The sequence below is a fragment of the Pelobates fuscus genome, chromosome 7, assembly GCF_036172605.1.
Source record: "Pelobates fuscus isolate aPelFus1 chromosome 7, aPelFus1.pri, whole genome shotgun sequence".
In the NCBI taxonomy this organism is placed as follows: domain Eukaryota; kingdom Metazoa; phylum Chordata; class Amphibia; order Anura; family Pelobatidae; genus Pelobates; species Pelobates fuscus.
The window spans coordinates 5,941,726-5,956,190 of record NC_086323.1 but is presented as its reverse complement, the minus strand read 5'-3'; the positions used below and the strand labels follow the sequence as shown (position 1 = coordinate 5,956,190).

The following is a 14,465-nucleotide window of genomic DNA, read 5'->3' as shown; positions in this document are numbered from 1 at the left end:
GCTTCTACTGTTCTTTCACAGTCTTCTCCCTTGCTTGGTGCTATAATGGAGGCTCAGTCTCAGACACCATGCAATAAAAGACTTGATAAATTGTTTGTTCCATTAGGTGAAAGAAAGAATGTACTGATGGTTTTCCACAACAATGTGACTGCTGGACACCCAGGCATCAATAAATCCATATCTGCAATCACAAGATCATTTTGGTGGGATTCCCTTAAAAACGATGTGAAGGATTATGTGCAGGCTTGTTCAGTTTGTGCTGTTTCTAAGGTCCCTCATAAGCTTCCTTGTGGGTTGTTGCAACCACTTCCTGTGCCTAGTGTCCCATGGTCCCACTTATCTATGGATTTTATTGTTGAAATTCCTAATTCTAATGGCTATACCACTATTCTTATGGTGTTAACCGCTTTTCTAAAATGGCTCATTTCATCCCTCTTAAGAAATTGCCATCCTCACAAGACCTGGTTCTTATTTTTATAAGTGAGATTGTCCGATTACATGGCATTCCTCACAATATTGTATCGGACAGAGGTTCTCAGTTTGTCTCTCGGTTTTGGAGGGCTTTAAATAAACAATTGGGCATCGAATTGTCTTTTTCATCCTCTTATCAACCCCAAACCAATAGTACGGCTGAGAGGGCTAACCAGTCATTGGAAGTATATTTGCGTTGTTTTGTTAATAGCATTTAAGATAATTGGTCCGAATTACTAGAGCCGAGTTTGCTAGGAACAATGCTGACCATGACTCTTCTGGACATAGCCCATTTTTATTAATAATGGCAGTCATCCTACTGTTCTGCCGGCTGTTTTTTCTGACACGGCTATTCCCGATTTAGAGAATCGCTTTGCTTCTATTCGTGATACTTGGGGCAAAGTTCACTCCGCTCTGGGAACTGCAGCTGACCGTTTCAAACGCTATGCTGATTAAAGACGGGATGCTAACAATGTTTACCAAGTGGGTGAGAGGGTTTGGTCAACATCAAACTTAAAGTTCCTGGCATGAAGTTTGCTCCTAGATTCCTTGGCCCATTTTGTATCCTTCGTAGGATTAATCCTGTCTCGTATTCTTTGGCTCTCCCTGCTTCCTTGCGGATTCCAAATACATTTCATGTCTCTATGCTCAAGCCACTTGTTTGCAATATGTATACTGTCCCAAGTGTTCCCCCTCCTCCTTTGGTTGTTTCTGGACAGGAGGAGTATGAGGTCTCCTCCATAATTGATTCCAGATTTTCTTGGGACGCTTTACAGTACTTAGTTGATTGGAAGGGTTATGGGCCTGCAGACCGTTCCTGGGTTCCGGCCTCTGACATCCATGCTGACCGCAAGATCCGCTCTTTCCATGCCAAAATAACTGACTCTTGCAGCATGTTGACGGACGCCGGCCACTTTGGATCCATGGCAAATTATACCCCCACGTCCACCCACGTTTTGACAATGTCGGCGTCCACGTGATGTCACGCGGGAGACGCGTGCACAAGTTTTGGGGTCAAAGATCGATCTCAGCCAATCAGAATGGTAAAGCAGGAATTGCTTTATCCTCTTTGCCCTGTCGTGGTTTCCCTAGTGGTTGTACGAGAGTGTGTTCCTGAACGATTATATTCTGGTTTTTGACTTTGGCTTTGTTTTGACTTCCCTGTATTTTGGTATCCCTGACTTCTGGCTTTCCGTTATCGTTGTGTCTCTTTCTGTATCCCCTGACCTTGGCAAGTATCCTGACTATTCTTTGGTATGTTAAGTAATATGTTACCGATTAGTCCTCAGTGTGACACACTGGATCAACTAGTAATCCTGACAGTATGGATCAGTGTGTGTGTGTATGGGTCAGTGTGTGTCTGCATGGGTCTCTGTGTGTGTGTATCTATATGAGTCAGTGTGTGATTGTGTGTGTGTTTATGGATCAGTGTGTGTGTGGGGAGGTCAGTGTGATTGTGTGTGTGTATGTCTTTATGGGTCAGTTCTGTGTGTGTGTATTGATCAGTGTTTGTGTGTATGGGTCAGTGTGTGTCTGCATGTTTCTGTGTGTGTGTCTACATGAGTCAGTGTGTGTGTGTGTGTGTGTGAGTATGGATCAGAGTAGGTAACTCTGCATGAGTGGGTGAAAGGAATGGGGCGGTAAATTTTATTTTGCCTAGGGCGGCAAAAATCCTTGCACCAGCCCGGCATATGGTTGAACTGAATCTCCTTATTTGTTTGCTGAGATAGGTGGTTTTAAGTAGCCTTGTAAAATGTAAAATTTTTATTTTTATGTGCGCGCTGTTCCTTAATCTGTATTTTTCCAAATGTTGGAACCTATGTACAGGTCCCCCCGTGATTCGTTCTGGGATTAAGGAGCTTCGAGTCCTTAAAACCACCCAGTCTGGGTTTGAAGGATTTATTAAAGATCGATTTACAACTCTGCAGGAAGTGAAAGATCGATGCTTCTCCACAGTCGTAAACTGCAAATGGAAATATAACACTAATAAGGTAGCGGATTACGATTCTGTATGGTGAGTGTAAATATTAAATCCCCTAAAGTCCAGCGTTGTATAATGTGCAATATTTATTAAATATTAATTAATATTAAACTGTATTAATAATAACCCCGTGTTTAGTAATATTAAACCCCCTCTATTATCCCGTGTCATATAATATTCATTAAAATGTATTAATAATAACCCTGTGTTTAGTAATATTAAACCCCCTCTATTATCCCATGTCATATAATATTTATTAAAATGTATTAATAACCCCGTGTTTAGGAATAGGCCATTTTCATGTAAGATACATTTTACTGAATAGTCGGCAGAGCCATCCAGCTATTTTGGTGTAATTAATATAAACGTATAAATGATAACGGTCTCCCGTGTCGCGCACTGTGCTCTGTCTGTAGGGGAAATCTGTCAATGTTTCTGTTGTTGCAGGGAAATTATTAAAGAGACGATCCTGGACACATTCGCCGGGCCTTTTGATAAGGGGGAATATTCACCGTCTATCCAGAAGACACTGTTTGATATCCAGACGCTGAGCTTAAGAAAGGTTCCAGAGGTAATTATTCCTTAAATGCCATTCGACTATTTACTAAAGTGTTTATTTCTGGGTAAACATTACATTTCACACCATAATAGCTGATTTTTATTTTAGTGCTGCTGAGGATAAAACTCTTTTCTCTTTACAGATTGAAGAAATTGAACTGATTTTGCCAAACAAACACTATTTTTCTATTGATATGAGCAAACTGGGGCTCTCCAACTCGGATGAGGTAAACATTTCTGACGGGCGGATACATATCCCCCGGGGCTAATGCTATGTAGCATCTTAGCGTGGTGGATATATTACAGTATCTCCGAGATGTAAATACACCCTCAGGGCATAATAATATATCTCCCGGGATTTTTATACTATCTGGGGGTAATACAATAGCTGTGGAGGTGATATATTATTATATATTATTATATATCATACAGGACCCCTCGACATGACATTCACTCACTGTTTAATAATGTTTAACACTGTATCTCTGAAGATATATCTTCTAGGATTTAATAATAGATAATACAATATCACTGGTGTTGATATAAGCTCTTAGAAGTAATTGGAATTGGAATTGCCTTTCATTTCAGATTTACATCATTGAATAAAAACCTGTAAATCACCAAAAATAGTTCATCAGATGCTCCAGTATCTTTTGTTTATATTAAAGATTTACCAAATTACAGCATAATCCAAATCAGACAAGGCACACATTGCAAGTGAAGAGGATAAGTTAAAAATGGCTTAATGTCTCCTCCTCTCTGTATGCTCTCTATACTGACTGCCAGGTGTAAAGGGCGGAGCTTATAACAATGATTGACAGGGAGCTAAGATGGAGGTGGCTCTCTCTATACTGACTGCCAGGTGTAAAGGGCGGAGCTTATAACAATAATTGACAGGGAGCTAAGATGGAGGTGGCTCTCTATACTGACTGCCAGGTGTAAAGGGTGGAGCTTATAACAATGATTGACAGGGAGCTAAGATGGAGGCGGCTCTCTCTATACTGACTGCCAGGTGTAAAGGGGGCAGCTTATAACAATGATTGACAGGGAGCTAAGATGGAGGCGGCTCTCTCTATACTGACTGCCAGGTGTAAAGGGCGGAGCTTATAACAATGACTGACAGGGAGCTAAGATGGAGGTGGCTCTCTCTATACTGACTGCCAGGTGTAAAGGGCGGAGCTTATAACAATGATTGACAGGGAGCTAAGATGGAGGTGGCTCTCTCTATGCTGACTGCCAGGTGTAAAGGGCGGAGCTTATAACAATGATTGACAGGGAGCTAAGATGGAGGTGGCTCTCTCTATACTGACTGCCAGGTGTAAAGGGCGGAGCTTATAACAATGATTGACAGGGAGCTAAGATGGAGGTGGCTCTCTCTATACTGACTGCCAGGTGTAAAGGGCGGAGCTTATAACAATGATTGACAGGGAGCTAAGATGGAGGTGTTTCTCTCTATACTGACTGCCAGGTGTAAAGGGGGCAGCTTATAACAATGATTGACAGGGAGCTAAGATGGAGGCGGCTCTCTCTATAATGACTGCCAGGTGTAATGGGCGGAGCTTATAACAATGACTGACAGGGAGCTAAGATGGAGGTGGCTCTCTATACTGACTGCCAGGTGTAAAGGGCGGAGCTTATAACAATGACTGACAGGGAGCTAAGATGGAGGCGGCTCTCTCTATACTGACTGCCAGGTGTAATGGACGGAGCTTATAACAATGATTGACTGGGAGCTAAGATGGAGGTGGATCTCTCTATAATGACTGCCAGGTGTAAAGGGCGGAGCCTATAACAATGACTGACAGGGAGCTAAGATGGAGGTGGCTCTCTATACTGACTGCCAGGTGTAAAGGGCGGAGCTTATAACAATGATTGATATGGAGCTAAGATGGAGGGGGCTCTCTCTATACTGACTGCCAGGTGTAAAGGGCGGAGCTTATAACAATGATTGACAGGGAGCTAAGATGGAGGTGGCTCTCTCTATACTGACTGCCAGGTGTAATGGGCGGAGCTTATAACAATGATCGACAGGGAGCTAAGATGGAGGTGGCTCTCTTTATGCTGACTGCGAGGTGTAATGGGCGGAGCTTATAACAATGATTGACAGGGAGCTGAAATGGAGTTGGCTCTCTCTATGCTGACTGCCAGGTGTAATGGGTGGAGCTTATAACAATGATTGACAGGGAGCTAAGATGGAGGTGGCTCTCTTTATGCTGACTGCGAGGTGTAATGGGCGGAGCTTATAACAATGATTGACAGGAAGCTGAGATGGAGGTGGCTCTCTCTATGCTGACTGCCAGGTGTAATGGGTGGAGCTTATAACAACGATTGACATGGAGCTAAGATGGAGGGGGCTCTCTCTATACTGACTGCCAGGTGTAAAGGGCGGAGCTTATAACAATGATTGACAGGGAGCTAAGATGGAGGCGGCTCTCTCTTTACTGACTGCCAGGTGTAAAGGGCGGAGCTTATAACAATGATTGACAGGGAGCTAAGATGGAGGTGGCTCTCTCTATACTGACTGCCAGGTGTAAAGGGCGGAGCTTATAACAATGATTGGCAGAGAGGTAAGATGGAGGCGGCTCTCTCTTTACTGACTGCCAGGTGTAAAGGGCGGAGCTTATAACAATGATTGACAGGGAGCTAAGATGGAGGTGGCTCTCTCTATACTGACTGCCAGGTGTAAAGGGCGGAGCTTATAACAATGATTGACAGGGAGCTAAGATGGAGATGGCTCTCTCTAGGCTGACTGCCAGGTGTAAATGGTGGCGCTTATAACAATGATTGACAGAGAGCTAAGATGGAGATGGCTCTCTCTATACTGACTGCCAGGTGTAAAGGGCGGAGCTTATAACAATGATTGACAGGGAGCTAAGATGAAGGTGGCTCTCTCTATACTGACTGCCAGGTGTAAAGGGCGGAGCTTATAACAATGATTGACAGGGAGCTAAGATGTAGGGTGCTCTCTCTATACTGACTGCCAGGTGTAAAGGGCGGAGCTTATAACAATGATTGACAGGGAGCTAAGATGGAGGTAGCTCTCTCTATACTGACTGCCAGGTGTAAAGGGCGGAGCTTATAACAATGATTGACAGGGAGCTAAGATGGAGGTGGCTCTCTCTATACTGACTGCCAGGTGTAAAGGGCGGAGCTTATAACAATGATTGACAGGGAGCTAAGATGGAGGCGGCTCTCTCTATACTGACTGCCAGGTGTAAAGGGCGGAGCTTATAACAATGACTGACAGGGAGCTAAGATGAGGTGGCTCTCTCTATACTGACTGCCAGGTGTAAAGGGCGGAGCTTATAACAATGATTGACAGGGAGCTAAGATGGAGGCGGCTCTCTCTATACTGACTGCCAGGTGTAAAGGGGGCAGCTTATAACAATGATTGACAGGGAGCTAAGATGGAGGTGGCTCTCTATACTGACTGCCAGGTGTAAAGGGCGGAGCTTATAACAATGATTGACAGGGAGCTAAGATGGAGGTGGCTCTCTCTATGCTGACTGCCAGGTGTAAAGGGCGGAGCTTATAACAATGATTGACAGGGAGCTAAGATGGAGGTGGCTCTCTCTATACTGACTGCCAGGTGTAAAGGGCGGAGCTTATAACAATGATTGACAGGGAGCTAAGATGGAGGTGGCTCTCTCTATACTGACTGCCAGGTGTAAAGGGCGGAGCTTATAACAATGATTGACAGGGAGCTAAGATGGAGGTGTTTCTCTCTATACTGACTGCCAGGTGTAAAGGGGGCAGCTTATAACAATGATTGACAGGGAGCTAAGATGGAGGCGGCTCTCTCTATACTGACTGCCAGGTGTAATGGGCGGAGCTTATAACAATGATTGACAGGGAGCTAAGATGGAGGTGGATCTCTCTATAATGACTGCCAGGTGTAATGGGCGGAGCTTATAACAATGACTGACAGGGAGCTAAGATGGAGGTGGCTCTCTATACTGACTGCCAGGTGTAAAGGGCGGAGCTTATAACAATGACTGACAGGGAGCTAAGATGGAGGCGGCTCTCTCTATACTGACTGCCAGGTGTAATGGACGGAGCTTATAACAATGATTGACTGGGAGCTAAGATGGAGGTGGATCTCTCTATACTGACTGCCAGGTGTAAAGGGGGCAGCTTATAACAATGATTGACAGGGAGCTAAGATGGAGGTGGCTCTCTATACTGACTGCCAGGTGTAAAGGGCGGAGCTTATAACAATGATTGACAGGGAGCTAAGATGGAGGTGGCTCTCTCTATGCTGACTGCCAGGTGTAAAGGGCGGAGCTTATAACAATGATTGACAGGGAGCTAAGATGGAGGTGGCTCTCTCTATACTGACTGCCAGGTGTAAAGGGCGGAGCTTATAACAATGATTGACAGGGAGCTAAGATGGAGGTGGCTCTCTCTATACTGACTGCCAGGTGTAAAGGGCGGAGCTTATAACAATGATTGACAGGGAGCTAAGATGGAGGTGTTTCTCTCTATACTGACTGCCAGGTGTAAAGGGGGCAGCTTATAACAATGATTGACAGGGAGCTAAGATGGAGGCGGCTCTCTCTATACTGACTGCCAGGTGTAATGGGCGGAGCTTATAACAATGATTGACAGGGAGCTAAGATGGAGGTGGATCTCTCTATAATGACTGCCAGGTGTAATGGGCGGAGCTTATAACAATGACTGACAGGGAGCTAAGATGGAGGTGGCTCTCTATACTGACTGCCAGGTGTAAAGGGCGGAGCTTATAACAATGACTGACAGGGAGCTAAGATGGAGGCGGCTCTCTCTATACTGACTGCCAGGTGTAATGGACGGAGCTTATAACAATGATTGACTGGGAGCTAAGATGGAGGTGGATCTCTCTATAATGACTGCCAGGTGTAAAGGGCGGAGCCTATAACAATGACTGACAGGGAGCTAAGATGGAGGTGGCTCTCTATACTGACTGCCAGGTGTAAAGGGCGGAGCTTATAACAATGATTGATATGGAGCTAAGATGGAGGGGGCTCTCTCTATACTGACTGCCAGGTGTAAAGGGCGGAGCTTATAACAATGATTGACAGGGAGCTAAGATGGAGGTGGCTCTCTCTATACTGACTGCCAGGTGTAATGGGCGGAGCTTATAACAATGATCGACAGGGAGCTAAGATGGAGGTGGCTCTCTTTATGCTGACTGCCAGGTGTAAAGGGCGGAGCTTATAACAATGATTGACAGGGAGCTAAGATGGAGGTGGCTCTCTTTATGCTGACTGCGAGGTGTAATGGGCGGAGCTTATAACAATGATTGACAGGAAGCTGAGATGGAGGTGGCTCTCTCTATGCTGACTGCCAGGTGTAATGGGTGGAGCTTATAACAACGATTGACATGGAGCTAAGATGGAGGGGGCTCTCTCTATACTGACTGCCAGGTGTAAAGGGCGGAGCTTATAACAATGATTGACAGGGAGCTAAGATGGAGGCGGCTCTCTCTTTACTGACTGCCAGGTGTAAAGGGCGGAGCTTATAACAATGATTGACAGGGAGCTAAGATGGAGGTGGCTCTCTCTATACTGACTGCCAGGTGTAAAGGGCGGAGCTTATAACAATGATTGGCAGAGAGGTAAGATGGAGGCGGCTCTCTCTTTACTGACTGCCAGGTGTAAAGGGCGGAGCTTATAACAATGATTGACAGGGAGCTAAGATGGAGGTGGCTCTCTCTATACTGACTGCCAGGTGTAAAGGGCGGAGCTTATAACAATGATTGACAGGGAGCTAAGATGGAGATGGCTCTCTCTAGGCTGACTGCCAGGTGTAAATGGTGGCGCTTATAACAATGATTGACAGAGAGCTAAGATGGAGATGGCTCTCTCTATACTGACTGCCAGGTGTAAAGGGCGGAGCTTGTAACAATGACTGACGGAGAGATGGAGGTGGCTCTCTATACTGACTGCCAGGTGTAAAGGGCGGGGCTTATAACAATGATTGACAGGGAGCTAAGATGAAGGTGGCTCTCTCTATACTGACTGCCAGGTGTAAAGGGCGGAGCTTATAACAATGATTGACAGGGAGCTAAGATGTAGGGTGCTCTCTCTATACTGACTGCCAGGTGTAAAGGGCGGAGCTTATAACAATGATTGACAGGGAGCTAAGATGGAGGTAGCTCTCTCTATACTGACTGCCAGGTGTAAAGGGCGGAGCTTATAACAATGACTGACAGGGAGCTAAGATGGAGGTGGCTCTCTATACTGACTGCCAGGTGTAAAGGGCGGAGCTTATAACAATGACTGACAGGGAGCTAAGATGGAGGTGGCTCTCTTTATGCTGACTGCCAGGTGTAAAGGGCGGAGCTTATAACAATGATTGACAGGGAGCTGAAATGGAGTTGGCTCTCTCTATGCTGACTGCCAGGTGTAAAGGGCGGAGCTTATAACAATGACTGACAGGGAGCTAAGATGGAGGTGGCTCTCTATTGTGACGGCCAGGTGTAAAGGGTGGAGCTTATAACAATGATTGACAGGGAGCTAAGATGGAGGTGGCGCTCTCTATGCTGACTGCCAGGTGTAATGGGCGGAGCTTATAACAATGATGGACAGGGAGCTAAGATGGAGGCGCCCAGTTACAGAATGAAGAGGATATGTTCACTGTGACGAAATCCACGTGAGCCTCTGCCCTCACCTTGTCCTTAATCCAGAAACTTCCAACTCCCCCCACTACGCAGCTGTAACGCTGGATATAGGACTGAGACAGATGACAGGAGCCACCAGGTCCAGTCATTGCTTTTTGTGGGTGGGCTATTTGACTAACTCAGGTACTGACCGACAGAAGGTCAGGTACCTGGTTAGTCTCCCCCGGAAAGGGAAGATGTGTAACGAAAGTAACTGGTTTTTGGAGGGGCCGGTTTGCCAGCCTCCTACCCTGGGACTATGGGCACTGTGATAACCCATGTTCAAAAGTACTGTTTCTGCCCTTTGGACTTTTAACTGGAACAGATTCAAACATGTGGCGGCGGCCATCTTAAATTGTCCAGCGGTGTTTTGCCATTGTGTTTGGAACCGTTTTGGGCATGGGACCATGTGCACAGTGCGGCAAATATAAGACTTCCAGGAAATTCCTGAACCCCTGAACCGATTTGGGTGAACAACATATCCAAAAATCACCGAGATCGTTTCAGGGGTTCAGGAATTTCCTGGAAGTCTTATATTTGCCCCGCCGTGCAAATGGTCCCATGCCCAAAACGGTTCCATACACTCTACGACAAAACACCGCTGGACAATTTTAAGATGGCCGCCGCTACATGTTTGAATTTATGTTCAAGGAAACTTCTCTGAACATAGACTAGCGAATTAGCGCATGGAATCCCACAAATCTATGATCAAGGAAAATTCCCCGAACATAGATTAGCGAAATAGCGACAATCTCACCTAGGGTTTATATTACAAGTATCCCATGAAAATAAGCTAGGGCATATTTTTGTGGGATGTCTTATTTTCAGGGGGGAAACGGTATGCTCCAGGATTTAATAATACAGTATACAGTTTATTTACAGGGGATAAAATATATTCATTTAATGCATGATCTCTACAGATGATGATAACTACTCAGAGAGTAAAAAAATCTTACAGAATGTATGAAAGTGATATATTCTATTGGGGGGGTGGGGGGGTAAAAATAGATCATACAGTAGCTCAGGGGGTAGTAATATATCACACAGTAGCTCAGGGGGTAATAATATATCATACAATATCTCAGATGGTAATACTATATCACATAGTATCTCAGGGGGTAATAATTTATCATACAATATCTCGGAGTAATAATATATCATACAGTATCTTGGGGAGCAATAATATATCATACAGTATCTCGGGGAGCAATAATATATCATACAGTATCTCAGGGGGTAATAATATATTATATAGTAAATCAGGAGGTAATATATCATACAGTATCTCAGTGCGTAATAATATATCATACAGTATCTCGGGGAGCAGTAATATATCATACAGTATCTCGGGGGTAATAATATATCATACAGTATCTCGGGGAGCAATAATATATCATACAGTAGCTCAGGGGGTAGTAATATATCACACAGTATCTCAGGGGGTAATAATATATCATACACTATCTCAGGGAGTAATAATATATTATATAGTAACTCAGGAGGTAATATATCACAGTATCTCAGTGGGTAATATATCATACAGTATCTCGGGGTAATAATATATCATACAGTATCTCAGGGGGTTATAATATATTATATAGTAAATCAGGAGGTAATATATCATACAGTATCTCAGGGGGTAATAATATATCATACAGTATCTCAGGGGGTAATATATCATACAGTATCTCAGGGGGTTATAATATATCATACAGTATCTCAGTGGGTAATGTATCATATAGTATCTCGGGGAGCAATAATATATCATACAGTATCTCAGGGGGTAATAATATATCATACACCATCTCAGTGGGTAATAATATATCATACAGTATCTCAGTGGGTAATATATCATACAGTATCTCAGTGGGTAATGTATCATACAGTATCTCGGGGAGCAATAATATATCATACAGTATCTCAGGGGGTAATAATATATCATACACTATCTCAGTGGGTAATAATATATCATACAGTATCTCGGGGAGCAATAATATATCATACAGTAGGTCAGGGGGTAGTTATATATCACACAGTAGCTCAGGGGGTAATAATATATCATACACTATCTCAGGGAGTAATAATATATTATATAGTATCTCAGGAGGTAATATATCATACAGTATCTCGGTGGGTAATAATATATCATACAGTATCTCGGGGAGCAGTAATATATCATACAGTATCTCGGGGGTAATAATATATCATACAGTATCTCGGGGAGCAATAATATATCATACAGTATCTCAGTGGGTAATAATATATCATACAGTATCTCGGGGAGCAATAATATATCATACAGTATCTCAGGGGGTAATAATACAGGCAGTGCAGAATTATTAGGCAAGTTGTATTTTTGAGGATTAATTTTATTATTGAACAACAACCATGTTCTCAATGAACCCAAAAAACTCATTAATATCAAAGCTGAATATTTTTGGAAGTAGTTTTTAGTTTGTATTTAGTTATAGCTATTTTAGGGGGATATCTGTGTGTGCAGGTGACTATTACTGTGCATAATTATTAGGCAACTTAACAAAAAACAAATATATACCCATTTCAATTATTTATTTTTACCAGTGAAACCAATATAACATCTCAACATTCACAAATATACATTTCTGACATTCAAAAACATAACAAAAACAAATCAGTGACCAATATAGCCACCTTTCTTTGCAAGGACACTCAAAAGCCTGCCATCCATGGATTCTGTCAGTGTTTGGATCTGTTCACCATCAACATTGCGTGCAGCAGCAACCACAGCCTCCCAGACACTGTTCAGAGAGGTGTACTGTTTTCCCTCCTTGTAAATCTCACATTTGATGATGGACCACAGGTTCTCAATGGGGTTCAGATCAGGTGAACAAGGAGGCCATGTCATTAGATTTTCTTCTTTTATACCCTTTCTTGCCAGCCACGCTGTGGAGTACTTGGACGCGTGTGATGGAGCATTGTCCTGCATGAAAATCATGTTTTTCTTGAAGGATGCAGACTTCTTCCTGTACCACTGCTTGAAGAAGGTGTCTTCCAGAAACTGGCAGTAGGACTGGGAGTTGAGCTTGACTCCATCCTCAACCCGAAAAGGCCCCACAAGCTCATCTTTGATGATACCAGCCCAAACCAGTACTCCACCTCCACCTTGCTGGCGTCTGAGTCGGACTGGAGCTCTCTGCCCTTTACCAATCCATCCATCTGGCCCATCAAGACTCACTCTCATTTCATCAGTCCATAAAACCTTTGAAAAATCAGTCTTGAGATATTTCTTGGCCCAGTCTTGACGTTTCAGCTTGTGTGTCTTGTTGAGTGGTGGTCGTCTTTCAGCCTTTCTTACCTTGGCCATGTCTCTGAGTATTGCACACCTTGTGCTTTTGGGCACTCCAGTGATGTTGCAGCTCTGAAATATGGCCAAACTGGTGGCAAGTGGCATCTTGGCAGCTGCACGCTTGACTTTTCTCAGTTCATGGGCAGTTATTTTGCGCCTTGGTTTCTCCACACGCTTCTTGCGACCCTGTTGACTATTTTGAATGAAACGCTTGATTGTTTGATGATCACGCTTCAGAAGCTTTGCAATTTTAAGAGTGCTGCATCCCTCTGCAAGATATCTCACTATTTTTGACTTTTCTGAGTCTGTCAAGTCCTTCTTTTGACCCATTTTGCCAAAGGAAAGGAAGTTGCCTAATAATTATGCACACCTGATATAGGGTATTGATGTCATTAGACCACACCCCTTCTCATTACAGAGATGCACATCACCTAATATGCTTAATTGGTAGTAGGCTTTCGAGCCTATACAGCTTGGAGTAAGACAACATGCATAAAGAGGATGATGTGGTCAAAATACTAATTTGCCTAATAATTCTGCACTCCCTGTATATCATACACTATCTCAGTGGGTAATAATATATCATACAGTATCTCAGTGGGTAATGTATCATATAGTATCTCGGGGAGCAATAATATATCATACAGTATCTCAGGGGGTAATAATATATCATACACCATCTCAGTGGGTAATAATATATCATACAGTATCTCAGTGGGTAATATATCATACAGTATCTCAGTGGGTAATGTATCATACAGTATCTCGGGGAGCAATAATATATCATACAGTATCTCAGGGGGTAATAATATATCATACACTATCTCAGTGGGTAATAATATATCATACAGTATCTCGGGGAGCAATAATATATCATACAGTAGGTCAGGGGGTAGTTATATATCACACAGTAGCTCAGGGGGTAATAATATCATACACTATCTCAGGGAGTAATAATATATTATATAGTATCTCAGGAGGTAATATATCATACAGTATCTCAGTGGGTAATAATATATCATACAGTATCTCGGGGAGCAATAATATATCATACAGTATCTCAGGGGGTAATAATATATCATACAGTATCTCAGGGGGTAATAATATATCATACAGTATCTCAGGGGTTTTTAAGATATCATACAGTATCTCAGGGGGTTATAATATATTATATAGTAAATCAGGAGGCAATATATCATACAGTATATCAGGGGGTAATAATATATCATACAGTATCTCAGGGGGTAATAATATATCATACAGTATCTCAGGTGGTAATACTATATCACACAGTAGCTCAGGGGGTAATAATATATCAAAAAATATCTTGGGGGTAATAATATATCATACAGTATCTCAGTGGGTAATAATATATGATATAGTAAATCAGGAGGTAATATATCATACAGTATCTCAGTGGGTAATAATATATCATACAGTATCTCAGGGGGTAATAATATATCATACAGTATCTAGGGGAGCAATAATAT

General features: G+C 43.1%; 1 protein-coding gene across 1 annotated transcript in view; it reads left to right on the top strand.

The window, feature by feature from the left end:
- The window catches only part of LOC134568929 (uricase-like), a 129,986-nt gene that overhangs the window by 115,206 nt on the left and 315 nt on the right, over positions 1-14,465 (top strand). Inside the window, exons 5-7 of the mRNA XM_063427647.1 lie at positions 2,299-2,485; positions 2,900-3,023; positions 3,154-3,237. Of these exons, the coding sequence (XP_063283717.1) occupies positions 2,299-2,485; positions 2,900-3,023; positions 3,154-3,237 (395 nt within the window). The remainder of the gene's footprint in view (positions 1-2,298; positions 2,486-2,899; positions 3,024-3,153; positions 3,238-14,465) is intronic.